This window comes from Hippoglossus hippoglossus, chromosome 16 (assembly GCF_009819705.1).
Source record: "Hippoglossus hippoglossus isolate fHipHip1 chromosome 16, fHipHip1.pri, whole genome shotgun sequence".
Classification (NCBI taxonomy): Eukaryota; Metazoa; Chordata; class Actinopteri; order Pleuronectiformes; family Pleuronectidae; genus Hippoglossus; species Hippoglossus hippoglossus.
In genome coordinates this window covers 24,740,568-24,768,113 of record NC_047166.1, presented here as the reverse complement: position 1 = coordinate 24,768,113, position 27,546 = coordinate 24,740,568, and the positions used below count along the sequence as shown (strand labels likewise).

Genomic DNA, 27,546 nt, shown 5'->3' with positions numbered 1-27,546 from the left:
TTGCCACCTGGTGGCTGGCTGCAGTACACAACATAAATCCCACCTCTTCTATGTTAATGAGTGAGACATGGGCCAAAGTAAAAAAGATCAAAGTACGTCAAATATATTTTTTTCAAAGATGGTCATTTTATGTACTTGTTATCACATTGATGTTTGTTCAAGTGCTCATATTTGTGGTAAGCTTGGTGTTAATTAGATATTGGATGCTATTAAAAAAAAGATTCACAATTGGTCCAGCATGTGTATTGTCAGGGTGGCTCCATTCCGAGAACACTACTGCACAGGCTCCAGCTCAAATGACCAAGATGACAGCATTTATATTTATATATATCGGCTTAATTTCGAGATATTACGAGGAAGTGGAGACGCGTCATCCATCTTTATATACAGTCTATGGCTCAGTGACAATGCTAACATGACGATCCATACAGTTGATTAAACCATTCAAAACCATAAATATCAATGGTGCTAGACAGAAAGTCAAGTGAGGACCAAAGCCATGACAATTGATCAATTGAAACCACAGTTGATCATTTCAATTGCTCTGGGACAAAATTTGATGCGTGAACTCTGACCTGCTGGTGACCCCACGTGCACCATCGCCATTTCATGGCAATTCATCCAGTAGTTGATTAGATCTTTCAGTGGGCCAACCAACTAACACTGCCATCAGTACAGCCACGCCATATAGACGTCTATCCACTGTACTGTCGAAGCAGTGTGAGGAGTGTAATTAGGAAATGTGTCTATTCTGTCTTAAAGGGTTAAATTACTGTCGTAGTCATAGTAGCAGGAGTGTTATAGTAACAATGAAAGAAGCTTTGGTAGTAGTACTATAAGTATTAGATGTTACTATTGTTATGTAACATCATAAAAGAGCTTATCCGCAAATCCAATTACAGTTCAACTACAGTACATATTCACTTTGTGTGTGTGTGTGTGTGTGTGTGTGTGTGTGTGTGTGTGTGTGTGTGTGTGTGTGTGTGTGTGTGTGTGTGTGTGTGTGTGTGTGTGTGCCTGTGTGTGGGTAGCAGCAGGGAGATGCTGACAGGACAGAGGCTCTGCCAGTCAAAGTCCCACCAGGACTTGGTCCTTTCTGCCCTTAACCAGCAGAGGAAGGACGGCCTGCTGTGTGATGTCACCCTGGTGGCCGGCGACCAGAAGTTCCACGCCCACAAAGCTGTCCTGGCAGCCTGCAGCGATTACTTCAGGGTGAGTCCTCCACCATAATGAATGAAAATGTATATTGATAGCTGAACAAACAGATCCTGTGGGTATGTAATTGAACACACATGAACATGATTTTTTCTGGTTAGACTGATTTAAAAGACTGCGCTCTTAACAAACAGATATTTGCCAGGTATCTATAAAAAGCATGTAACAGTCAGGCGGTGTAGCCCACTGCTGATGTGATAGAGGTGACAAATATACAGTGTGTTGTGTAACCATAGATTGTTAAACTTCCACAAAACCTGTCTCACTGGAGGTTATTATTGAAGTGTCACTGGGTCTCACAATGGTCTAAATGCTGCTTCAGGGTCCAAGAAAAAAATCGAATAGAAACTCAATTTTTACTGTACATCTATGGGGTTTTCTTTCTAAGGAAAGTGGTTTGTTGAATATGGAGCATAGGGAGTGTGAGTCTAAATGAAAGTCCTACAGCAGATCATATTTCACAGGCCCACCTGGACCGAGCCCCAGTGTTTGCTTTTGTAAGCTCCCTCGTCAAGGCTTCTGTCTGATTCTAGTTAAGCCTCAGAGGTGGTCATAGGTAGACTTGTGCTAACAGACATCCAGACAGGAGATTTTCTTTGATGGGCCACACAGGGGGAACAGTGCCCCGATGAGATTTGATTCACGGACATTGAGCAGATTAGGAAATCGCAATTAATCCCTCTTGAAAATGAGAGGCAGATTAAATATAAATTGCCGAGGGATTACTCCTCCTGTGTGAATGTATGTGTTCTAGCTTATTTTTACTTCTGTCTGTAGAGAGTAAAGAGGTGGGCGACTGGCACTCCTCTCCTCTTTTGTTCGTAATCATCACTTTTCTTTTCTTTTGGTTCTGCGGCCTCCATTTAAAAAAACAAAAGCGTCTCTTTCAAGTCCCAGCTGAGACAAGCGACACTGTTGTTCCAGCAATTCAATTATTAGATCAGCTCTTTGCAGTAAGCAAGAAAAACTAACTCCACTTTTCCTGTCCCAATAGGGGCTTAACAACATTATCTGCGGTTTGTTATCTAACTGCACTGCTGGGGTTCAGTTCGTTCATTTGAGGAGATGAAGGTGCCTTGTGTGCGACTGTGTTTTCTCTCTCCCTCTGTGCCTCTGTCTTTCACACCCGCACGCACATGTAGCAGTGATTATAACACATTATCTTGCCCAGTGGACATGAGTGATTGTAATGAAATACCTGACCAAGCGTGAGCTGTTTACTTGTCCTGAAGGTGTCACCTGCCTCTTCCACTGCCGTCGCATTACTAAGACGTCTGGACAGCTCAGGGAGATACGGCCAGATCAGTCACACCAGCATCACACACCACCCTCAGCGAAAAAGTACACACACACACACACACAGACACACACACACACACGCGCAAACTTTGTCACACAGGGAGCCCTGCGGTCAGGACAGAACTCATATCAAAAGCTATTACTGTCTCAAAGAACCATTTCACCCAACCAGCACCACACTAAACTCTGTTCTTCTTTTTACTTCTTTATGTCGACAGTGTATTTATTACATTGGTTGCAAGGGATTTAGGCAGTAGGATGTACAAAAATACACTTACATACACGTACATATTTCAGATATCTGTAATTTACTTAAGTAGTTTTATTTTCAGGTACTTTTCACTTTTACTCCACTACATATTCCAGCAAATATCTTTACTTTCTACACCACATCATTTGTACAATGATTTGTATTACATTTTCACATTGTTTATTATATTTTTAAAAGTACTGTAATAAGCAACAAGAGGGGAATTGGTCCGATCATCCAATCAGAGCGGACAGGTAACATTAGACCTTCTTCAACAAGAGCAAAGAGCACGTGCTGCAGTATCACTGGTGAAGAAGAAACACCTAAAATGGTTTTAGAAGAGGCCACCACCAAGACTCAGCCATAATGATGTAGAAGAACGTTGCATTAGGAAATAGGATACACTTGGCAAGTACTCTTACTTTAAATGCTTTAAATATTTTTTAAAGCAAGTACTTTATTCAAGTAGAAAACATTTAATGCGATACTTCTTTTACTTGAGTACATTTGTCTATTTATTTTTACTTTTACTGAAGTAAAATGTTCGAGTACTTCCTCCACAACTGTATATAGGTTACAGCTAGTTACTACTCTGCCTTCTACAGCTTGATCATTTCATCAACTTTACATCGATCACTTAAGTGGCCAGAGAGGATGATGGTCATTAGTGCTGTATTGCACTCCTCTGCTGCAGTGTATAAAAAAAACACTCAGTTGCTCCAAGTGTAACAAATCATCATTTATGGATTTTTCCTTCCAGATTGTAGCTACAAAAACAGTTCTGGCTCTTTTTCATGCCAACTTGGGTTTTATTTGCAGTATTTCAGAAACACTAGGGTGCTAGGACAACTGCAGTGGGTATGTGTATTGTATATCTACAGGTACAGGCCATACTATAATGCAGAATTAGTGAAGAATACATTGGTTGTCTATAGAAAGACCTGAGTCCTGTTCTCCAGCAGGGGATAACTGAGCTAGCTTTATTTGAGTCTTGGTGAACTTATCTGGAACCTCTTACTAATGTTCAGGTACATAGAGAAGAGACATGGACTTCAGGCTCCCAATCATGGTGAAACTGGGAAAACATTGTGGCGCACAATATGAAGCAAAACCCGATTAACATTCAAACTAGTAGCACGGTCCCCTTAAATTCAATTAAGCTGCACCAAACTGCACACACTCATGCATATCAGTCCTATAAATATGCCTGATTTTTTCATCAAGATCCGTGAATTATTCTCTGAGAAATCAAGGAAAATGTTGAAATACGCTTTATGTCGAAATGTTAAAAGAAAGTGATAGGAAAAAAATCCTGGGTCCACCCCTGATCTGGACACGCACCAAAATCGAATGGATTCTTCCCTGACACATACCACATCCTACCATCATGTTTCATGGTTATCAGTCCAGTAGTCAACAAACCATAACCTCCTTTGCAGAGGTACGTCTCCTCCAGTTGTATGATTACTTATCAAGTTTTTCATTTTCTACTTTGTTTTGCCTGTATTTTAAGATAAGGTAGGTTTGCTCAGGATAACTTCATCTGAGATTAACAAATTAATTCTGGGTAAGTTATCTGGATGAGAATGAACAAGATCAACCTGAACTGTTTGATGAACAGGGAGGCTGAACTAACAAATGCAATTAGGATATCATCAACAGCATTAGTTGTGTCTTAATGTATTTCATGGTCTTGATGTGGTTTCACAGTTTTTTGTATTTCTATTAAACCCCCTGAATCCTGGTAAATGTTGCCTATTTCATAAGGTGATAAGGGGCAAATGTGAAGAAGAAGACTTTTAGCACAGGATTCCAACAGTTGGCAGCTTTAATATAAACCCACTGGTATAGTAACCTTTAAGAATTTCTCATGTAAGATATTCTGTGAAATATCTCCCTGTAAATATATAGTAGATCCACGGGCCTGCAGAGAAATTCTCATTTTTCACTCAGATATAAAAACGGCCTTGCTGAATATTCTAATATTCCACTGTGTGTGTGAGGGTGAGGATGAGTCCTCTCTGGTATGATCACCCCAAGCAGACGCACATACATCTTGCCACCAGCTCAGGCTAACTGCAGCACTGCAGCATCATGTGAAAGCACTGCAGTGAGCTACCCAGTGTGTCTCTGCACTGGATCTATATCCCAAGTCAGAGGGGCCATCCGTCACCACCAGCGCTCCCTCAGCTCCTCCACCAAGGTCAGGGTCACTGATGCTGGAGGGGAACAGCTCTGTGGACACTCAGTGTGTCCTCCTTCAACCTCCCTTGTCACACACGCAAACACAGAAGAGAACATGCAAAGTGTGTAGGCATTTCCTCCTTCACATACACTCGGCTTTTTTACTTTCTGCCTATGTCTCCATCCAACTGTCTGCACTCTCGCTCATGCTGACCACAGCTCAGCCACCACCACACCCCAGGTTTAGCCACAGGCCCTCCTGTGCTCAGTGGACCAGTGGATTTTTAATTAGCTCAGTGATGAATCAACAAAGCTGGGCTCTGCGGAGAGAAGCACAGGCCTTAGTTAAAACTCAGCATGGCCTTGAGTCGACCCTGTCTCACACATCAGAACTGCCATCGGAGGGGGTCGGTGCCTGGTTGAAGTTCGTGTGTCCTATGAATCAGGGAGAATGGGATGAGGGTTTGCGAGGAGTGAGCGTTGTTTTCGTGACAGAAAGAGATGCTATGCTAACTGGCCGGCCCGGGGCTCTTTGAAGCTAATAATGCAGTTATACACCAGTTTCACAGAAGAGATAGTGCAGAGTGGCTGCGCTGCAAACTGTGATCACAAAGATACGTGAAATTGGAATTTAGCTGGATCTCTATCCCTGAGGCAAGGAATCTGAGGGGGAAAGAAATTGCCTACACCAGCTAGAGTTAGTTTTCAAAAGCTATTTGAAGTTTCTGTTTGGCCCATTACAATACAGATAAACACCAACTAGATCTTCATAACTAAGAAGACATGCAGTGGAGGTTTGCTTCATCTCTTACCAATCGCCCTCCTCTCACTCTCCTCTTCCTCTCCACACTGCTGTGCTTTGTTGGTCGGCCCTGATCAACGGCCCTGACATCCCATCATGTTGTGACAGCAGTCAATAGCTTTGATTGGCAAGCAGCGAGCTGTACTCAAGCACAGCAGGGCCAGACTGCAAACACTGCGTCAGTCCGCTGCTCTGAACGTGACATCCACATGCGTGACTCTGTGTGTGTGTGTGTGTGTGTGTGTGTGTGTGTGTGTGTGTGTGTGTGTGTGTGTGTGTGTGTGTGTGTGTGTGTGTGTGTGTGTGTGTGTGTGTGTGTGTGTGTGTGTGTGTGTGTGTGTGTGTGTGTGTGTGTGTGTGAGAGAGAGAGACAGAAGGAAAGTAAGACAGAGAGGCTGTTTAACAGAAAGTACTGATTGTGCTATTTATTATTGCTGACCTCCGGGGCAGAGGCCGGTAAATGAATACAGAGGGGTTTCTGGGATGTTGTGCCTGGGAAGGTTTGATAAACTATGATGCTGTTTGTTTATCAACACGTTCACATACGAAACCAGCCCATCAGTACTGCAACTACTTATGGATAAAACATAATCAGAATCAATCAAAACCTGCAGAATCAACACTGAAGGACTGGAGAAACAAAGCTGGATAGACTTTACCATCAATACCCATGATTATTGTGTGTTGTGGTCCCAGTTTGTGTATTTTTTTTTAAGCAAAGTGTGAAAATACCCGATCAAATATTTCATGATGTGGTGCTCCCTTCACTGACCTCCACATATTGGATCTATGTGTCATCAGGCCATGTTCAGCTTGTGCATGGTGGAGAGTGAGGCGGACGAAGTGACCCTGCAAGGAGTGACCAACGTTGGACTGAAGCACGCTTTAGACTTCTCCTACACTGGACAGGTGAGCATGAGCGACACAGCTGAACAGAACAAGAAAAGAGCATCGAAAGATAATGTGAGGAATTATCATAGTAATCTTCACTCTTTTATTGGGAGGAGACGAGCAAAAAACCACACACAGTAAGAGCACTGATGAAAGATTCAGACCCTTTACTTTAGCGAAAGTTGCAATACCCCAAAAATAAACATACTCTCTAGACAGAAATGGTTTTGCATTAGAAATAGTTTTGGGGAAATGAAGTATCATCAGCAAAATTATGTTTCATATTATGTTTCACAAAGTGAAATGTGCTAAAATGTAAACTGATGTTTTGAGGTGTCATTAGGCCCTGTGGTATGCTGAGCCCTTTGTCAGGTGATCGATCTTTTCTCTTGTCCTGCCCTAATGTACATTCAAACTGTCCTTGAATCATAACCTTTTCTAAACCAAGAGCAGATACTCGGCTGCTTTCAGACCTTATATTTTCATTGTTTCTGTTTATATCATCGGCTGGTTGCATTTTTAAATTGGCCTGCTCAGTAGCCTTCCTAGCATTTGCTACCCCTCTGGTATGAGAAAAGTTTCCACACATGAATCTGACCTGTCCAACAAATGAAAAATTATGCTTTTAAAGGGAATCTGAGTGTAGTGTACAGTAATAGCATAGGCACATCTACAGGTTGGGCCCTTTCAATCATAGACTGTAAATATGGACGATGTGTCACCACTTCCTCCCTCAATCCAGAAATTAAGCCAACATATCCCAGATTCAAACGCCGCCATCTAGCGCATTTGGAGCCATAGTCTTAGCAGTAGTGATCAGGGCAAAGGGGTGGAGTCACAGTAGTGAGATCCAATCGATACATGTGCTCAACCATTTTCGAACCAGTCTCAGCTGTCAATCATGATGTTTCACCTATTTTTTTTAGCATCAATTAATTAATTATAACCAAACTTAATGGAAAAATGTAAACTTGGACATACATCAGTGTGATAAGAACCACCTAAAGACAGAAAACATCTTTTGATTTATACTCTGAATTGTCCATTCCCCATCTGTTAACATTGAGGACTTTGTGATATCTTAACCACCAGAGGATGATCAAGACACTTTGGCTTCACTTTTGGGGGGCTGGTATAGCGTCCATCTTTATATACAGTCTATGCGCACACACTCAATACAACTCTCTGAATCAAGCTAACTTGTCAGGCTAGCAAATGGCCTCTTCTTTCAGTCACCAAAGAACTCTTATCAATACTATGGAAACATTTAGCAGAGTGACAGCGGCTTTACGTTACCATGTAACTGGCTCAGCAAACTAAACTAAACAGTGCAAACTAAACTTGCTGAGCTACCTGCACATTCCACTGGCAGAATGCAGCACTTTTTTTTCAATGAGGGGGAGTTCAGGGTTCAGCATCTTGCCCGAGGACACTTCAGCATTCAGATGGGGAAGACTGGGATCGAACTGCCGACCTTCTGGTTGGAGAACGACCGCTCTACCCCTCAGCCACAACCGCCCCGGATGCAATACTCGTCTCCACTTCGTCCCACTGTCTGGAAATAAGACTAAAATGGCCTGGATACGAACACTGCCATTTGGAGACAGAGTCTAAGAATTACTTTTCAAAGAACTACCTAAAATGACAGAACCCATCTTTAAGAAAAGTCTGTTTGACTTGTTAGTTTGGTCCATGGAATCTATGACCCATACTGCAGCCTCTCACCAGATGTGATTGACTTCGCTTTTGGGGAGCAGCCATGTCTCACACGCAAAAAGAATACAATACCATCACCTGTCACACTGTATGCCAGCTAACAACAACATGCTATTTAAGTGCTAAACTAACTCACCAGCACTAGCAGATTCTAAATATGAATTTAATTAGTTTTTATTGTTGTTTGTTTGGGTGGAGCCAATTTGAACTATTTTATTATTATCTGATGTTTCATCTACAACAACGTATCGTATTCTAAAAGTTAAATAAACGTAGTATTGTATCACATTCCCTATTAAATAGCAAAAATGCAAATACAAAAGTAAAGTTGGTCCCATTACCCGAGTTATGAAGTCGTTGTTCCGACTTGGGTGTGTCAATGTGCTTTGAAGTTGGAAAAAGCATTTAAATACCAACTTGACACCTCTTTTCAATATTTGTATAATAATGAAGAGCAAAGTATCTGGTGTGACAGACATATAAACAATATAAACGTATGCTACCCATAAAAACGTGGGTAAAAAGTCGCGTTTGGTGCTTGTGAGAGGTGGACATTGGTCCATTGTATGCAAGTGACAAAAGTGTAACATTTGACAAGTTGACAAGCTACTACTCAAAGTTGATTACATAAAATATATACAAATATGTTAACTAATTTAAAAGTGATGATTAAATGTGATGCACCAGAATTTCGGAGTTGTTCTGACTTGAGATGGCGTCCACGTGAATTTTCCCAGTCAGGAACTTATTTTCCAATTATTCCAAAACCACATGGACGCACCACAAGTACTTAGATCCAGTTGTTCACCACTGCCAAGTGTGTCACCAAAATAAATCAGAACATGGATTTGACATTTGGATTTTGGATTGCCACTTTTAATCTCAGCAGCATTAGCCTCTGCTGCAGCATGCCTTTGGATCCTGTGTTGTATAGTGTAGAGGTGCTCTACATTTTACTACTCTGGTCACTCCACTGTGTGCTGTGGTCACGCTGCTGACCTGAGACCTCCATAAGAAACAGCATTTAATTCAAAAAAGGAGGAGTAAGGGCCACAGTATTTTATTTCCATACTAAAGCAGCCGCTGTCATAGGAGTGAGGTCACAGCCTCTGCAGAGAGTGCGATCGTTTCCAATAACCTCCCTGGGTCTTTTTTAGTGCCAGCAATGGTTGGTCCAATAAGCAGCCTAGCGGATTAGGCAGTGTATGGAGAGGCCAGGAACTTTGTAATTGCTCCTAATTTTATTTCCACAGTGGAAATGAGCAAAGAGTGAATCAGTTAGGCAGTGTAAGTAGGTCAACAGCAGGCTTGAAAGCCGCCCTGCTTTGGTTGGCTCAGCTCCTGTCTGCCCAGAGGAGATGATAGCAGATGAGATGAGGGCAATATGCTTATCCCCACGCCGTAAATAATGACCTACTAAAAATCTTTCAGCCACATGTCACAGGCCAGTGACTGAGGAAACATGCAGTCAGAAGTCAAGTCAGTATCGTAAGACCACAGCAGAGATCTAAATCAATTTAACAACAGGAACATGCCGCACTGTTTCACTTTTATTACCAACGGACCTGGAATTTCTCAGACTTTTAATCCATTTTATTTCTAAGCTAAAAGAGTGAAGTAGAGTGAGTCATGGGTCAGATCCTGGGTGGAAGACATCTATATGTTCTGCTATAAAAACATCTGCTTTCATCGTGTCTAAGTAGCAGATGCAATAAATGGAGGTTTACACAAGAGCTCGCTACACTCCCACACTGGACCACACTGACTTGTGCTGTGTGAGGCTGGAGTGCTCGAGCTGTTGTGGGCCTGTGGAGTGGACAGAAGAGCATTCACTTACAATTATTAGTTATCGTTTTGGGGTTTGCCTCTGTTGCTGCTGCTCCCTGCCAGGATAAAAAAAAACTGTTGATCATGATTCCCTTTGCTTATGTTCATCTAATAAAAGCAGCCGTGGTGTTTAAAATAGGGGCATAGATTGGAGGTTTTTCCCTTTAATTTCAGATAATTTGATATGATTGGTGATCAAAGATTGGAGTATTCCGATTCCCACTTAAGTCTAATGCATCCTGAGGCAGAGGGCCACTCACAGCTGCTTTCCATCTCAATATATAAAGCTTATGAGAGCCCATAGATCGTGCTGTGGTTAACTGGACCTCCGCCCGTGCCTGACAGGAAACACCACTGTGATAAATGGGTGTGTGGGTATGTGTAGATCCAGCTAATTGCAGAGAAGGAGAGAAAAAAGTATATTTATCGGCAAAGCTTGCTGGGATTTGCTCTGAGAGGCTGTCGCTCCTCGGGAAATATTTTACCATTCGAAACAAATTGCTTGATGACTTCTAATGAATGGTTTTACGTGAATTCCTAAGTGGTGAAATGACAGGTTTATTTATATGCAGCAAAGCATGTAATCACAACAAAAAATGTTTTTCACTTCAACACGTGAACAAACACCAGAAGAAGGTAGTACATTTGTACTGAATGTGTTCTACTGAGATGAAAAACACAAACTGCTTTTTCCCGTTTTAAGAATCATAAATAATGAGTACGCATTTCAGGCAAGGCCATTTTTCTCACTTTCACTCCTGACTCAGTCACAGCTCTGTGGTTATATAGGGCAGGGGAGGCTTGTTCCTGCATTTTAACAGCAAACTCAATTTCATTTGGATCAGGTGAGTCCACTGTGTGAGAGGTTACAAGTGGCATGCCTGGTCTGATTGGGTTATTACCCCTCTGACTAATGGAATATTTGACTCTATGTGGTCCTGATCCTGACAGATTAACCTCCATACAACCGGTATTACCTGGCTCTGCTCCCGAGAGCCTGGCAGTATTACTTGGCTGTGATACAGAGCTTTATAATACATGGGGCTGTGGGAATATGGAGGAAACAGGAGGAAGCTTTCAGCAGATATAATTTCTGCTCATCCAGCTCAACAGGAAGCATTTTGGCAGAATCAATGCCGTCATAATTGTGTGGCTGTGTCGCTTTGCTGAGAAGATGAAAATGGTGAATCAAGCACATCGATAGTGCAATTTTGGGGTTTGCTGTGCAGTCTGTCACACTCACTCTCCCTGTCATCTATGGAGCAACATACTTTTTTAAATAACCTGGAATATAGACAGAATTTTTCAAACCAACCCAAAATTGCCCGTAAGCCTAAAAACTGTAAGTCTAAAATCAAACAGTCAAAAATGGAAATATGTAGATAATATAGATAAAATATATCTTTTTTCTGAATATGCCAGCGATAATGGTACACCCCCACCCCACCCCATTTTATTATTATTTTTACAATTTTCCAAATATTACAGACATGTAGCCACAGCCAGCAATATACTTCATGCTTACGCGTAGTGTATTGTGTTGTGTTATACTTGCACCTACCACTCAGAAATTGGTCTGCTCCACAATCCAAATTTACTCTTCCTGTCTAATGGTCAGTGCAATATTTGTTTTGTTCACAGTTTTTACTGTGAAACTTGTTTCCTTTGATTCAGCATTGTTGTATTTAGTATACTGTTTTCCTCTGGAAGTGTCCGGTTCATCACTTTGGTAGAAAAATAAAATACGCATCCACTGAGAAAATAAGCAAACATCTTAACTTCCTATGTCTGTGTTGATTCACTGGATTTGTGACACAACAGTGCCTGGGGACAAACTTGTTATTGCCTGCTGTTGCATTGCATAGCTGCAATAAGCAAAACATATGACACTGGACCTGATACATGTTTCAGAGAAAATTATTAGAAAACAAATGGTTTTGGACAATTATCTGAACAGACTTGATGTAGAATGTGGTAAAGTTCTGGTTCCTAGGGACCCACAGGATACACTATTACAAATAACAATAAATTATTTTCAGTAATCTATTATTCGAATCCTTTGCAAATTGATGTCTGGGAACACTCCCTGCACTTCAATTTCTGTGACAGTGAATCTAAGTGAAATGAAAATGAAACCTGGTGACCTGGTTTGTGTTCTATTGCCAGATTCTGCTGGAGCCGGCGGTGATCCAGGACGTCCTGTCTGCAGGCAGCCACCTTCAGTTACTGGAGCTCCTCAGCCTCTGCTCCCACTACCTCATCCAGGTACATACACATATGCAGCCGTCCTGTGTGAGCTGGGGACATCATAATAGGAGGCAGAATGACCCCTTCACACCACAGGGTTGCCATCACATCAGTGGAAATCCTCAGTATCACTGGGTTTTCAGAGGTGTGTTTTAGTGTGTTTGTAGATTTGATCCTGTCTGCAGGGACGAACAAGGACATTTATACACAGGGGAACCTGAAGAGGATTAGCTTTTACTTTACAACCTATTGAACACTTTTATTAAGTTGCCCTTTCTGCAAACAATAGAGCTGTATTCGTCTGGACTTTCTCTGGCCTCTTTCACCAGTAACACTTGTTAAAGAACATTCCATTGTACATCCTGTGTTGTTTTTGCAAAGTGAGTCAAATGCAGTGTATGCTTGTAAAAAATCAAGAGAATGATAGAAATCTGGTTCAGATGTTTCCTGGTCACAAATGCATAAACTGGAAAATCCAAAACCCAGATTTGTTACCAAAACTTTGCATATGACCCTCCTTTTCTAAATGATACTTCAATAGAGGAGCAGCTCCATACTTTTGGACACTCACTTATTTAGCTTTTCTTGCTGGATTTTGATGACCGGATTCATACTGTTAAGTCTGTTTGCTAAATAGTTTGGCTTTATTGAAGCTCATGTACAAACATGATTCTTGCTGTTCTGGGTTTGAACCCTCAAGGTTAATTGCACTTATTGGAAGTAGCCTTGGATACAAGTGTCAGCTAAATGATATGTAATGTAATGTAATGTAAATATAAAACTAGAGATAGTTAGATTAGCTTAGCACAACAACTACATGTCAGGTAGCATGGCTCTGTCCAAAGGTAAATAAATCTCTTTCCGAGCACCTGTGAAGCTTATTATTGAACAATATATATTATTTTTTAATTGGTGCAAAAAAAATAAACACAACAAGGGGGTGTTATATGATATTGGTTATTTCTTAGATGGATGCACTCACGTCTTGGAGGCTTTGTTTTTTAGATAAAAGATAGTGTGGTAATGGCTGAGCTGTAGTGCTGCTGATAGGTGCATTTTATTTATCTTTTGACAGAGCCGAACGAGATGCTGTCCCCATTTCCAGACTTTCTCAGAGCTAATGTTGCTTCAAAGTTAGATGTCAAAACTAATTTGTGTAAAATAATTGATCTCCAATCTGCAGCAATCTGTCATTAAAGGTCTGGTGGTGTGTCCTCCCCGACAGGGAGGTCACAGGTCTGCCTTAGTTAGAGAACAGATTCAGTGTATTGCTCAAGTACAGTTTGGCAGGGTGGGTCACTGTTAGCTTAGGTGTCTGATCTCCTTGAGATCGAGGACACACCATTGACTTGTGGATCTGCTGGAACAGAGGCACAGTTGGCCTAGTGGCCTCTGGGTAAATACGGCCAGAAGCTGCTGGAGATAAAAACAAATCAGGCTGAGGTTGTTACAGAATCACTCAAGTCATTTTATACACAGTTTGATATTTGAAGCCCATACATTTTGAAGTGGTTTTAGAATCACTTAATTAGACTCTATAGTACTGATTGCAGCTCGTGCATGGTTATAGTGTCCTTAGATCCCTGTCACCCGACTCTAATTTATCTATTTATTATTATTTATTCAGTATTTTGTCATTGAAGCTCCTACAGTTTCAAGTTTCTAGTTCTTTCGTCATATCAGAATCAGAATTAGGGTTTATTGCCCAGTGCGTTTATACATACAAGGAATTTGCTGTTGTGTGTTTAGCATAAAATAACTATATCAATAAATATATAAAAAAGGAAGCAATATAAAATATAGAAATATTGTAAACACCAGAAAAGGGATTGTGCATATGTTAGTTCACACAGGGTCAACGGTACAAAGTGTTGGATGAGAAGGACAGTTCAGCTCAGCAATGCAATGGTTTAAGAGCAATGTCATAGGGATTTGAATAAAGTAAATTTTAATTAAATTAAAGAGCTCAATATAAACAATCTAATAGAATACTATATACATTCGATGATATAATTGTAAAACCAAAGTGACAGTTACATCACAATGGTAAACCTTGCTCTAATGTGCCATCTGGTGGTCACAAAAACCTCATGTCTGTTGGTTTGTGTTGATCAGCAAATTATAAACAACAACACACTATTGAATAAGTCACGAGTTTTCTGCTTGGTCATCTCTTAATCAGATTAACTCTGCTCCTGCCTGCGCTAGTCACAAGTCAGGTCAGCTGACTGCTGGTGTCTGCTGCTTAGTTTGAGTAGATAATAGAAAGTCAGACCCCGGCTAATAACATTGATTTCCCAATACACACTGATTGAAAAGGAGATACATCAGCTAGTCAGGATCCCCCATCTCCATCCACCAATATGACAGATGCTGATGTGCAGAGTTCTGCTCATTGGATACTGACGAATGGATCAATACCACACTTGCTCTGTGTATCACAAGAAGTCCTTTAGCTGACAGGACTCTAATGCAACATTTGGACTGCTTAGGTGTGTGTCACAGTTGATTTTGCTATTTGTACAGTCAGCATTTTAACATTTATTAACCACCCTCAATGTCTTTTCAAAATAAAGTACACTGCATACTTTTTCTGTAGCACAGCAGTTGTAGTAACATGTAGATGTAGTGGTTTTCAGTGCAACACAACATCTTTAGATGGTGAGTGGTTTCAGGAAAAATGAAAATTCACTCATCATCTACTCTCCACTATGCCGATGGAGGGGTGGAGTCCACTAAACACTGCTGGAGTCTCAGGGGTAAACAGTGTTGCAGCCAAGTCCAATACAATGGAAGTAACTGGGGACTCCTTCTTCAGACATAATAAAGCAGCAGATATAAAACATAAAATGCCTCCATACTGCTCCTGTGGTGTCATCCAAGTGTCCGAAAGCCCTGACATTCGAATTTGACTAGAAACAGCGTCATTTACACAAATGTCGGCTACCGGAAGTAGCAATGCTACCGCGCACGTGCCCTTGGGAGAGAGCATGTGTGCAGTGGGGCTAAACACATGGTGTAAATGACGCCGTTTCAGGTCGAATGTGAATGTCGGGGTCTACAGATGCTTAGATGACATCACAGGAGCATTATGGAGGCATGTTATGTTTTCTTTATTTACGCTTGAAGAAAGAGTCACCATTGACTTCAATTTTATTTTATTTGGCTGCAACAATGTTTACCCCTGAAACTCCAGAAGTGTTTTATGGACTCAAACACTTTACCCACCCCTCCATTAGCATAGTGGTGAGTAGATAATGATATTTTTCGGTGAACTGTCCCTTTAAAGTGAATGGTAGCAAAGGGAATGTCCTCACTAATGCATGTTTGTAATGTATGTGCCGAAGGACTGCCAGAAGATGGCAGTGTTATTCCACTAGTCAGACCTCAGACCCCAACTCTCTGTGTCTCTCTCCTCCTGTCGGTGATGCTGTCAATCAACCACAGCCATGAAATCCTTTCACATACAGTATACATATATATGGTATATTGTAAATGTTGCATAGATGTGAGATATTCTTATAGGATCAAGTCTACAGGAAATCAAAGACTAAATCACTAGGTGTGGAATATTGCCTAAGGGTTATGGTTTGCCTAAAGGAGCCTCCCAGCAAATTTGAAATATTTAGTATATCGTTTTTTGCTGTTTTTAAGTACTGAGAGGGAATCTTAACTGAAACAAAAAACACTTTAGATCAGACAATGAAGTGTTTGTCCACACACAATGGAAACGGTTTAGGTCATTCAGATTTTAGAGGGGAAGGGACAGAGTGGTATATGAAGTTTGAACAGTTTCACAGATTTTCTGAATGGGGGTTTCAGGTGTTATTGCCAGGCTACTACCTTTATAGGGAACCTTATCTTCATTAACTGCCTCAGTGTATTTTGACATCATGTGGTCTGACAGCTGCCTCCGCATCCTTTCAACTTATGCAAATGGTGAAGACGTGCAGTCCACATGTATGTTTATTCATATGTGTCCCTCCCGCAGGAACTGAGCAGTGTGAACTACCTGGAGCTGTACCGCGTGGCTGACCTGTTTCACCTCCCGGCCCTGGAGGACGCCGTGGTGGGCTTCCTGGTGGAACATCTGTCTGAGCTGAGCCAGAACCGGCAGGACGAGGCCCTGCAGCTGCCTTACCGCCTCCTCAGGGAGGTGCTGAAGAGTGACCGCCTCACCTCCCTGAGTGAGGAGGAGATATGGAAGGTACTGAGTGTGTGTGTGTGTGTGTGTGGTCCAGGTATTACTCATGTTGTGGGGACCAAAATCGGTTAACATGGTCACATTATTATTATAATACTTGTCAAGTCCCCATAACTATGGTTAAGGTCAGAGTAAATCTCCAGTAAAATTTATGTAAGTCAATGTCATGTCGTCTGAAGTCATGAAGACACGACTCTGTGTGTGTGTGTGTGTGTGTGTGTGTGTGTGTGTGTGTGTGTGTGTGTGTGTGTGTGTGTGTGTGTGTGTGTGTGTGGTTACAGGATTTTGTTGCAACTAGAGAAATGGGGAGATGCAGTGTTAAGGTGTAGTGTTGAGGTGATGTTTTGATTAAAAATAAACTGAGAAATCATCTCTGCTTGTAAGTTTAAACACACAAACACAAATGCATGGTCACAACATATAGCTAACTCAGACTGATACACAATCATATACTGTTTGTTTACATGAGTGAGGGAAAGCAACATGAAGGACTGTTTCTTACTGTGTGCCAACATGTGTGATAGACTGTCAATCCATGCATTGATGTGTGTATGTGTGTGTGTGTGTGTGTGTGTGTATGATGAACTGGCGGGGAGTGAAGCGGCAGTGCAAGTTGGGAACTTGCCGTTTTGACTGTTCATTTGCACCAATCAGCCTCCCATCCTCCCACCGCCCCACTCACCCCCTCAGATCTCCCTCCCGCTCTCTCTCTCTCTCTCTCTGTCTTTTCTCCCCTTCTCTTCTCTGATTAGGCCCACCGCGGCTCCATCAGGGCCCCAATCCCCCAGCTGTCACTCGGCCGCCCGTCTGATTGAAAACAATCAGGCCTCTGATGGCACAATTACCCTGACCCTTTAGCCAGCCGCCGCCGCCATAATCAGCCTCTGATTAGGCTGCTTTGGGCCTCCTTCACTTCGCCCAGAAGGTTAATTTGGGCATCAGACGGAAGCGAACGACGAAGAGGGGGCTGCCGTTCCAAAGAGTTAGGGGGGTGCGTGGCATGGTTGGGGGGGGTATGCAAACCAATACAGGACAGATATAGCTTGGACGTCAATCATTGTCACTCAGAGTTTTCTTCGGGTCTCTCACGCCCTGGAAATCACATTTTCTCTGGCTTTGTTTTTTTGGGGGATGTTTTTTTTCTACTCTCCCTTCTTTCTTGCCATCCTTTGCTCTGTCTCTCTGTAGCTTCCCCCCTCCCTTTACGTTTTCTCCCTCACTATCTCTTTCCCTCACTCTCTCATTTTCAGACGCACACACACACACACACACACACTATCCCACTTTCTCTCTCAGTACGGAGGGGAAGGAGGGAGAAGGAGTTGATTTATTCTGTGCCCTGAGGAAGTTGTGTGATGCAGCGTGACCTTCACAGTCAGCTGCCGTAGTGCACACGCACACACATGTGCACGCACGCACACACACACGCACGCACGCACACGCACACACAGACACAGACACACACACACAGACACAGAGACACACACACACACATTCACACTCACACAAATGCACACGCTGTCACTTCAGAGCTATGACGAGAGAGAGGCGGGCTGAGCGATAGAGAAACAGAGGTAGAGACAGGAGAGTGGCACAGATTCCACAAAAACACAATCCTGACTTGCATGTTTGTTGCATATGCACAATGTTGGAGTGGATTGAAGGGGGAATAAAGGTATGGCAGTTTGGTTTAGATAGGTGAGACAACGTATACACGCAGAGTATTTGTTCATACTTCATACACCAAATGCTGTTTCTGTTGTAATACTGGGAGTTGTATCCAAATGTTTGATTCGTCCATGGTCATCCTTGTTGTTGGTCTCCACTGAATCCATAACTCGCCTTTGTTCCACAGTTCTAAGTTCTCAGTCTCTGCACTGATTATGTGAAAAACCACTTTGTTTTTCCTGATAATGGCATCAGTGATCCCCAGTCATCTCGCCCACATTCACACCTCGTTGCAGCTAAATAACCTTGCACTGCTCTCAAGTTCAATTAAATCCCCTCTCTGGAAGCCAGTTTGTCTGCATTAAACAGAGGATGCCTGTGGATATTTACAGTTTGTATATTGAATGCTACTGATTAATAAATGCGTGTGTGTGTGTGTGTGTGTGTGTGTGTGTGTGTGTGTGTGTGTGTGTGTATGTGTGTGTGTGTGTGTGTGTGTGTGTGTGTGTGTGTGTGTGTGTGTGTGTGTGTGTGTGTGCGTGCGTGCGTGCGTGTGATGCAGTGGTAGCTTGCCTCAGCCTTGCCATAGTGACCTATAGGTGTCTAGAAAGACAATTATGATTATCAGTCCTTCACTTCTTTTGTTTTCCACCTTCTCGCTCATTCCTCTAATCTTTCATTCCTTTAATTACTGACTCCAAGCTGTCTCTTTTTTTCCTTTTCCTTTCCCTTCCTCTCATGCCCTTTATTCCTTCCTCCTTCTCTCTGTTCCTAACTCCCTTTCCTTTTTTCTCTCCGTTTAAGGGACTATGTGGAAATTATTGGGAGAAGGAACCAGCTGATATAGCTGATATTTTTGTATATTTAAAAAAACGCAAGACAATCCTCAGAGTTATGAATCTATTTTGCAACTATCCCCTGATTTAAAAAAGTACAGCAGCCTCCACCATCCTAACATGTCATAATAACATCACAACCGTATTGAATATATTCAATGAATCTACCAGTATAAATAAAGGAGGTAAAGCACAAAGGGTTTAAGTTTGATGGAATTCTAAGTTTGACATCCACAAATTCTCAAATTTAATTTTGACATAGAAAATTTATGGAAAACGACAAAATGGTCAATTTCTTTTCACTCTGTTTTTAATGAAGTGGTCATTCTAAACTTTAATTATGTTATAGACTAACTATATGACAGCGCTATCCCCTCTCCATTTTATGAATGACTTTTGGAACAGTCCATAATTGTTCTTCTTTTTCTCTCTGCCTACAGTTGGTCGTTCTGTGGTTGGAACATGACTGCCGATACCAGTACACTGAGGATCTTCTACAACATGTCCGCTATGGCCTGATGGACGTCCCCACCCTGCACCACCTTGCTCATAGCCACCCTCTGGTCCAATCCAGCCCTACTGCTGCCGCCCTGGTGGACGAGGCCCTGGACTATAACCACTCCACCTTTGCCCAGCCTCTCCACCAGTCAGCCCGCACCAGGCCCCGCTTCCAGTCGCTCACCCTCTACATAGCTGGCGGGCGGAAGCGGGAGGTGAGCAGAGTCAGGGAGCTGCGGTACTTCAACCCAGCTGCGCAGGAGCATGTACGTGTTGCAGGTGGGTCGAATTGGAGCGAGCTGGCGCCAATGCCCACTGGCCGCAGCCACCACTGCGTGGCTGTAATGGGGAATTTCTTATTTGTTGTGGGCGGTGAGGTGGAGCATGCCACCGGGAGGACGTGTGCCGTGAGGACTGCCTGTAGGTACGACCCCAGGGGCAACCGGTGGACTGAGATAGCCCCCATGAAGGCCTGCAGAGAGCACTTTGTCCTTGGAGCTCTGGGTCAGTACCTGTACGCAGTTGGGGGCAGGAACGAGCTGCGGCAGGTGCTGCCTTCTGTGGAGCGCTACTGTCCCAAGAAGAACAAATGGATGTTTGTCCAACCCTTTGACCGTTCACTGTCCTGTCACGCTGGCTGTGTGGCTGACAACCTTCTCTGGGTCTCAGGTACATGATGAAGGGAAGAAGGACTCCACTTCTACATAGTTCTACACACACCTGTACTTACACATGTAAGACGTGCTCATACCTCTGCCCAGGCCCAACAGTCAGTTATGAAACCACATTTAAATTCACTAGATCCAGATTTATATCTGCACCAAATTACACACGTGCATAAATATCTGTCCCCTAAACATGTCAGATTTTTTTCATCAACATCTATGAATTATTCTCAGAGAAATAAAAGGTAATTGTTGAAAAACGTCATATCACAATGTTGGAGACAGCGGAAAAAAATCCTGGATCTGCCCCCTGATCCGGATCCACATCGAAATCTTATGAGTTCTTCCTCGGCTAATTCCCCACCCCTCCGCAAAAATTCATGGAAGTTGGTTGAGTAGTTTTTGTGTCACCCTGCTAACAAACAAACATACCCAGACGAAAACATGACCCCCTTGGCAGAGGTGTAGAACACTGCTTAGTGCATATTTGTATTACTCTGTGATTAAAGCCCAGCCTGCTGCTCCTCTGTGTTTCAGGTGGGGTGACAAACACAGCTCAGTACCAGAATCGACTAATGGTGTACGAACCAGAGCAGGTAACAACAAAGTTTACACCAAAATTCAAGTCCACAAACAGTCTACTATAGTGGGTTACTGCTGACCATATTTGAAAGCATTCTGTGCAGAGAATCAGAAGGTGTTATTACCAACTTTTTATATTAACAATGGATCAATTAACTGTGTCATGTGACAGAGATGTTTAATGGTCCCAAAAGAGAAATACAATCAAACTCCACATTCCACTGAGTTCTCTGTGAACACATAGTTTTGTCTGTACGGGTTTACAGGGTTTGGTCACTGTGTTTCCTGTAGCCACAGTCCATAGGGATTCATGGGGTCGTCTTTGACAGGACTCCAAGCGAACACTAATATTTGCTTTTGACTCATCAATTGTGCCAAAGAAACAGATTTCTATTTTTACTAAACAAAAAATAGAATATTTAACAAAGGTTTTAATGTATTTTCTCACAGACAGCCATTGGGTTCATTGTATTTCTGAACATAAAGGGTCAGAACTTTAGCAGCACTAAAACTATTAAGAACAACCTCTCAGTGCCAAAACATCAGTCAGTCCGGTGATACAATTCTTCCCAACGCCCCATGTGTAGCTGTTCCTCCATTCATTATTTCTGCTGCTGCTGCTCTGTCTACCTACAGTGCATAGTGAACAGTATCATGTCTGTGGGTCCTAGAGGAGCTTCCCCTCCTCTCTGACTCTCCTGTATTTTTCCACTGTAAAACATTTGATGGGGGAGTATGTCTTTCAGACTGTATTGTCCTCTGAGACACATTTGCAGTATTGGCCTATGTTTATAGATATAATTGAGTTTACAGTTTATGTTTAGTCTGCTTGAATTTCTGACAGAGCACTATTACTGTTGTGAGGTTTAAATCGACACTCAAGCTACATCAGTGTAACAACAAGGTCTTTTTTCCGAACATGAATGCAGACCTTGTGTTCACTGTGATGGATTACACAACAGGCCGGGGTCTGCTAATTGATTTTCACACCATATGGGAAATAATTGAAACCAAAGGCACCCAGGAAAATAAGAAAACTAGATTCACTTTTTTGAAACTCTGCATCTTATACGTTAGAATATAATCAGTGAGCTGTGGGTAATTATTCATGCTTACTGGTGCTGCTGCTCCTTGAATGTAAATGCTTCCATAGGTTATGACCTTTGATCCTAAATAAAAAGTGAACAATGATATAGACATACCTTTAACTTGTCTTTCAGTGCATCGGGGATGCGTTTATATCATTTATGTAATACCCACACACAGCTCACCACAGTGGAATGTGTTTAGCTGCAGATTCTGTTTGTGTGTATGTTATGAGCCAGATGTTGAAGAGGCCTGGATCTAGGTGAGGCCGTATATAGTATGGAGGTATGCAGAGTATATAGAAGTGTAAGGTGCATATCCATATGGGTCTGTGTTTGTACGTGTCGGCATTGGAAGCGCGGCAGTGAGTGAAAAAGAGAGGGAGAGAGTCTCATTTGTATTCACCATGAATCTACATTCACCTGCCAGAGCAACAGCAACCCCCCACCCACTCTACCCTCAACAGATGGCCACCCGTCAGCTCCCAGCACACACACACACACAAACACACTCTTATTCTCTGCCTCAATCAAGCACTCACTCTCTCTCACACACACACACACACACACACACACACACACACACACACACACACACACACACACACACACACACACACACACACACACACACACACACTCACTGACACAAAATAAGCTTCAGCACACTTAGTGAAATGAGCAGGGATCCTCGGTGTAAAATGGAGTGGCTGAAACATATGATTAGAAATAGGGAGGGAAGTCATTAGTACAAACCAGCGCTCTAGTGTCACGTTATTTATCTAGCACTGAGCATACATCAATTACCCATGCATGGATATGCTTAAATATTAATCTTCTTCATCCTCCTTCTCTTCCCACCCTCTCTCTCCCTCCCTCCCTCCCTCTTCGCACCATGTCTCACCTCCGTCTCTTCTGCATCGCATCATTTTCTCCCGTCTTTTCTTTCCTTCGCTTCCATCTGCTTTAACCACCTCGTCCACTCTCCACCTCCTCCTCCCCAGGACCAGTGGTTGGCCCGCAGTCCCATGCTGCAGAGGCGAGTTTACCACGTCATGGCGGCAGTGAGGAGGCAGCTCTACGTGCTCGGCGGTAACGACCTGGATTACAACAACGACCGCATCCTCGTCCGCCACATCGACTCTTACAACATGGACCTGGACCAGTGGACTCGCTGCTCCTTCAGCCTCCTCACGGGTGGGCGAAGTAAAGGAACCCCCACATGTGAACATGCACCTGAAATTCTCACACAGATGATTTCATTACACACATTCCTGATGAAAGTGTGATGAGAAGATTGATACTCTAATGTCTGAAAACTTAATATGAAGCTACAGTCTGGAGACCATTAGCTTAACTTAGCATAAACACTGGGCACTGTCCACATGTAAGAACATCTGTCCATGCTGGTTGTTTGGCAACTTCCCCAAGAAGCAGTCCCACACATTATTTTATAATAGCAAACATGAAAATGGTATCAATCTTTTTTACATTAAACCCTTTTACTTGTATGTGAGGCTGCTTGTAGTGACAGACCCAGAGAATTATTACCCGCAGTTTTCTTCAACTCTTGGGTACGATTAGGGCCAAAGAAACCTGAGACCCAGAAGAGGTGGAACTCTGGCAAGCACAGGTTCTCCTTACTGCTCATTTCTTTAAATATGTTATTTTCTTTATTCTCATAAAATTACAACTTTATTTTTGTCGAATGACCTCTTTGTAATATTACTAGTTTGATTGTAATTTAAACTTTATTCTCGTCAAATTTAGATTTTTTTCTCGTAACATTGACTTTATTCTCATAATGTTGTACTTTTCTACACTGATGTGTATTTAGCAGCTAAAGAGCTTTATATTTCCTTCAGAATTGGTACTGATTTTTTTTCATAGAGATTATTTATATAGCATTATTTCTTCAATGTTGAAAAAAGTGATCAAGCTAAATTCCTGGATCCGTCTCTTTGTCCTTATACACATTACATTTTAGTGGGATCTCCCTTGGCCCACAGCCCACCCTTTACCAAGTTACCATAAAATCGGCTCAGTAATCTTTTGAATAATCCTGTTTACAGAACAAACAGCAATAAAAACCTAATCCCCTTGATGGAGGTAATAAAAACACAGTCAGTACAGTTCCACTATGTGGATGGAGCATAGGCACTGTAGACAATCTCTCACGCCTATACTGTAGGATGTGGTCATAATAAGTATATGTCATATTACACTGCTATAATGTTTAAAGAAGACTCCCAGGGTGTAAAGTTCAGGTGACCTTACATTTCCTACCTCCTGTTGTATCTGTACAAGTGTGAGACAAAGTCAAAGGAAAGAGAGCAGCGGCTCAATCTTAGCTCTCCGTACACTCCCGCCCTCGCCCCATCTTTCTCTATTTATCTCCCTCTCTGCTCCCTGGGGGATGTGGAAGTCATATTGTCAGAATGCCCTCTGCTTGGCACAGTGAAGCATTGTGTCTGCTCTGTCCTCCCCAGGTCAGAATGAGTCGGGTATCGCGGTCCATGATGACAGGATCTATGTGGTTGGAGGGTACTCCATTTGGACCAACGAGCCTCTGGCGTGCATTCAGGTAGGAGATGATGCTGTTAGATTTACCTTCACCACTGTTGCAATACTTCAGAATGATCAGACACTGTGTGATATGAATAAGTAAATATGAATTCAGTTATTCTAATGCTGCTCAACAGCAGTAGAGAAATTATAAATAGCCCCTGCCACATACATCTTGTGTTGTTATCATAGAGGTTGTTATACAATGAGTCAAGGCCCAGACAGAGGAAAGAGGTATTTTTCCTTCAGCTTTATTTTTCCCTAATGCCAACAGAGCAGCAGTGAACGTGTAATAAGTGTCAGACAATGTTGAAATGTTTTGTTGTAATGTAAAGAAATGTTGCTTCGTATTACCAAGTAAACATCTAGCTTGTTTGAGACAAGGGCGGCTGTGGCATGCTGAAGTGTCCTTGGGAAAAAGGTGCTGCCCATAGATGCAGTGTATGAATGTGTGTGTGAATGGGTGAATGGCAAACTGTAATGTAAAGTGCTTGTGGTCATCAAGACTAGAAAAGTGCTATATAAATACAGACCATTTACAATAATAATAATAAAGATAATGTGTGGCCAGATTACTACCAAATAGTTTGTCAGTCAAATAATACTACTGTAGTAACAAATAAATACATATTATTAACTGTGTCAAGATATTTATTTGAATGATAGTCCAATCAAATGTAAAAGTAACTGTAACTGTAACAGTAATTTGTACTGTAGAGAAATTGATTTGGAGACTCTGTATTCACATGCTCCCTTTTCCAGAGTTAAGTTGTTAAATGTGGAAAGAAACATGGACACTGTAAACATAATGTGTTATATTTATATGTAGTGTTTAAACAACACCTTGACACCTCTTTCCAATATTTGCGTATTAACTAAGAGCAAAGAAAAAGAATCAGGTGTGACAGGCATATACATATTCAATGTATGCAAGTGAATCATAAAAATGTCTCTATTGGCTAAAAAGTGTGGTGGTAGGTGCTTGTGAGAGCTGGACACACAGTTTGCAAGAGACCACAGTTATCTTTTATTCCTCGGCGCTACTATGTAAAGCTGATTGTAAAATCATATTAACTGATTTATAAGTGGTGACATCAGCAACTTGGCAACCTGAAATGTCGCTGACTCTCAGAGTTGCTCCGTCTTAAGATGGTGATTTTCCCAGGCTGTGATTTTCGTGACACCACATGAACGCACAATCTGTACTGATGAATTTGCACTGGAACCATTACAACTGCCCTTTACTATAAAAAAATAGGAAAGAATAATACTATACAATAACATTTGTATGTGGTTTAACTAAATATTTACATCTGTAAATAAAGTGCTTACATTACACAATCAGGTTGTTTATTTAAAAAAAAAATCAAGGTTTTAATCCTCCACAAATACTCCAGCTTCAACCCGCATCATATTCAGAGGAGGCTGCTAACACACTAAATGTGAGCATGCTAACATAAGAAGCTAAGAAAATACAAAGTGCAGCTGAGGCTGATGGGAGCTGTAGTTCTATTAACCAATGAATTGGACAAACTGAAATTTTGACCTGATAATGGCTCTAGATTAGAATTCAAGGGATCAAAATATCCCGAGGATGTCATGACGTGTACCAGACTTCATGGCAATCCTTCCATTCATTAGTATCTCACGCTAAAATACAAGTGGATGGACACCACGCTATAGTCAGTCAGTCACCAGTGTCATTGGGAAACATCTATGGGGGACCATGGTGATCCAGCTCGTAGTTTTGGGGGTAGTGGTGAACTGAATGACCATCAGAACATTTCCACAGCACCACAACATGGCCAAAAACTACTATTGTTGCACAAACCACTGCCATATTTATAACTACTGTGCTTTTTGTGAGGAGAACCTTATATTTCTATGCCTGTATCTTATTTCCAGGTGCTGGATCTGAGCACAGAGGGGAAGGAGGAGGTTTTCTACGGGCCAACGCTGCCATTCGCCTCCAACGGTATAGCAGCTTGTTTCCTGCCTGCTCCTTACTTCACCTGTCCAAACCTGCAGACTCTACAAGTCCCCCATCACAGAATTGGTGCTGTTTAAACCCCTGATGAACAAAAGTGTCTCTGAACACGAAGACAGTAATTTGAGGACGGAGGAGCCTCAGCTCAACTCTGGACAGTCAGTATTTGCAAATGGAACGAAAATGTACCTGATCGTAGTATTCACGGAACCTGCCACCTCGGTCATCTGAGTGCATATGGGATTTCTTTCAGATCCAAATGTAATAACATGACTTTCCTGATCCACAAGAGCCATGTTATTTCGCAGGCTCCTGGAAACTCAGACACAAGCAGCTGTCACAATAATATAGCATTACTGCTGTATTTCCCCAAAGACAGACGCCATTCGTGATGTCCAGTGAAGACGCAATGAGCAAGTTAAAGAAAAATAACTCCAGAGGGATTTTAATTCCCCATGAAGACAGGAACAAAATGCCTATCCGTTTACCAATGAAGTGACTTGAGGTGAACGGCAGATTTTTTTAAAAATAGAGATGTAGGAGCTTTTCTAGCTTAAATAACATCTCCATCAAACCACTATAATCACCGTGATGGCTTGGAAAACATGTGCTGCATTGTTTTTCAAGATACAGAGGAGGAGGCTTCTTTTCTCTTCAACTCACATGTACTTTTACAGACGGGGTTAACAAGTTTCAAGCGCCAGATGCTGAGGCTCATCAGTGCATAAATGACCATGTAATGTTTTAGTTCACATAAAGTAAAAAATGAATCGATTATTTCTGCAACAGCAGTGACAGACTACTGTGAATGTGTGTGTGTGTGTGTGTGTATGATCGACCTGTGTAAGTGAGTGTGAGATTTTTTATTATGCTCAGGACCTCGGACTGTTTATGTTCAAAAGAATGTCTGGTCATTGTCCTTATTCAGAGAACAGTCTCCAGGCAACACTGCATTATGCTGATTTTCAAAAACATGCTTTGGCCAAGAGAGAAAACATGATCCCTGCACTTCCCTCGTCTGTCCA

General features: G+C 42.1%; 1 protein-coding gene across 6 annotated transcripts in view; it reads left to right on the top strand.

The window, feature by feature from the left end:
* The window catches only part of klhl32 (kelch-like family member 32), a 30,443-nt gene extending 3,744 nt beyond the window's left edge, over positions 1 to 26,699 (top strand). The window contains exons 2-10 of one of the 6 annotated variants that reach the window (XM_034612157.1): positions 1,035 to 1,212; positions 6,552 to 6,659; positions 12,351 to 12,449; positions 16,423 to 16,638; positions 19,580 to 20,306; positions 20,840 to 20,898; positions 22,974 to 23,175; positions 24,459 to 24,553; positions 26,440 to 26,699. In XM_034612157.1, the coding sequence (XP_034468048.1) occupies positions 1,035 to 1,212; positions 6,552 to 6,659; positions 12,351 to 12,449; positions 16,423 to 16,638; positions 19,580 to 20,306; positions 20,840 to 20,898; positions 22,974 to 23,175; positions 24,459 to 24,553; positions 26,440 to 26,601 (1,846 nt within the window). In that variant the 3' untranslated portion in view covers positions 26,602 to 26,699. Of the gene's footprint in view, positions 1 to 1,031; positions 1,213 to 6,551; positions 6,660 to 12,350; positions 12,450 to 16,422; positions 16,639 to 19,579; positions 20,307 to 20,839; positions 20,899 to 22,973; positions 23,176 to 24,458; positions 24,554 to 26,439 lie in introns of all 6 variants that reach the window. The other 5 variants (XM_034612158.1, XM_034612156.1, XR_004616594.1 and 2 more) reach the window with 5 other exon arrangements.
* The last annotated feature ends 847 nt before the right edge of the window (positions 26,700 to 27,546 follow it).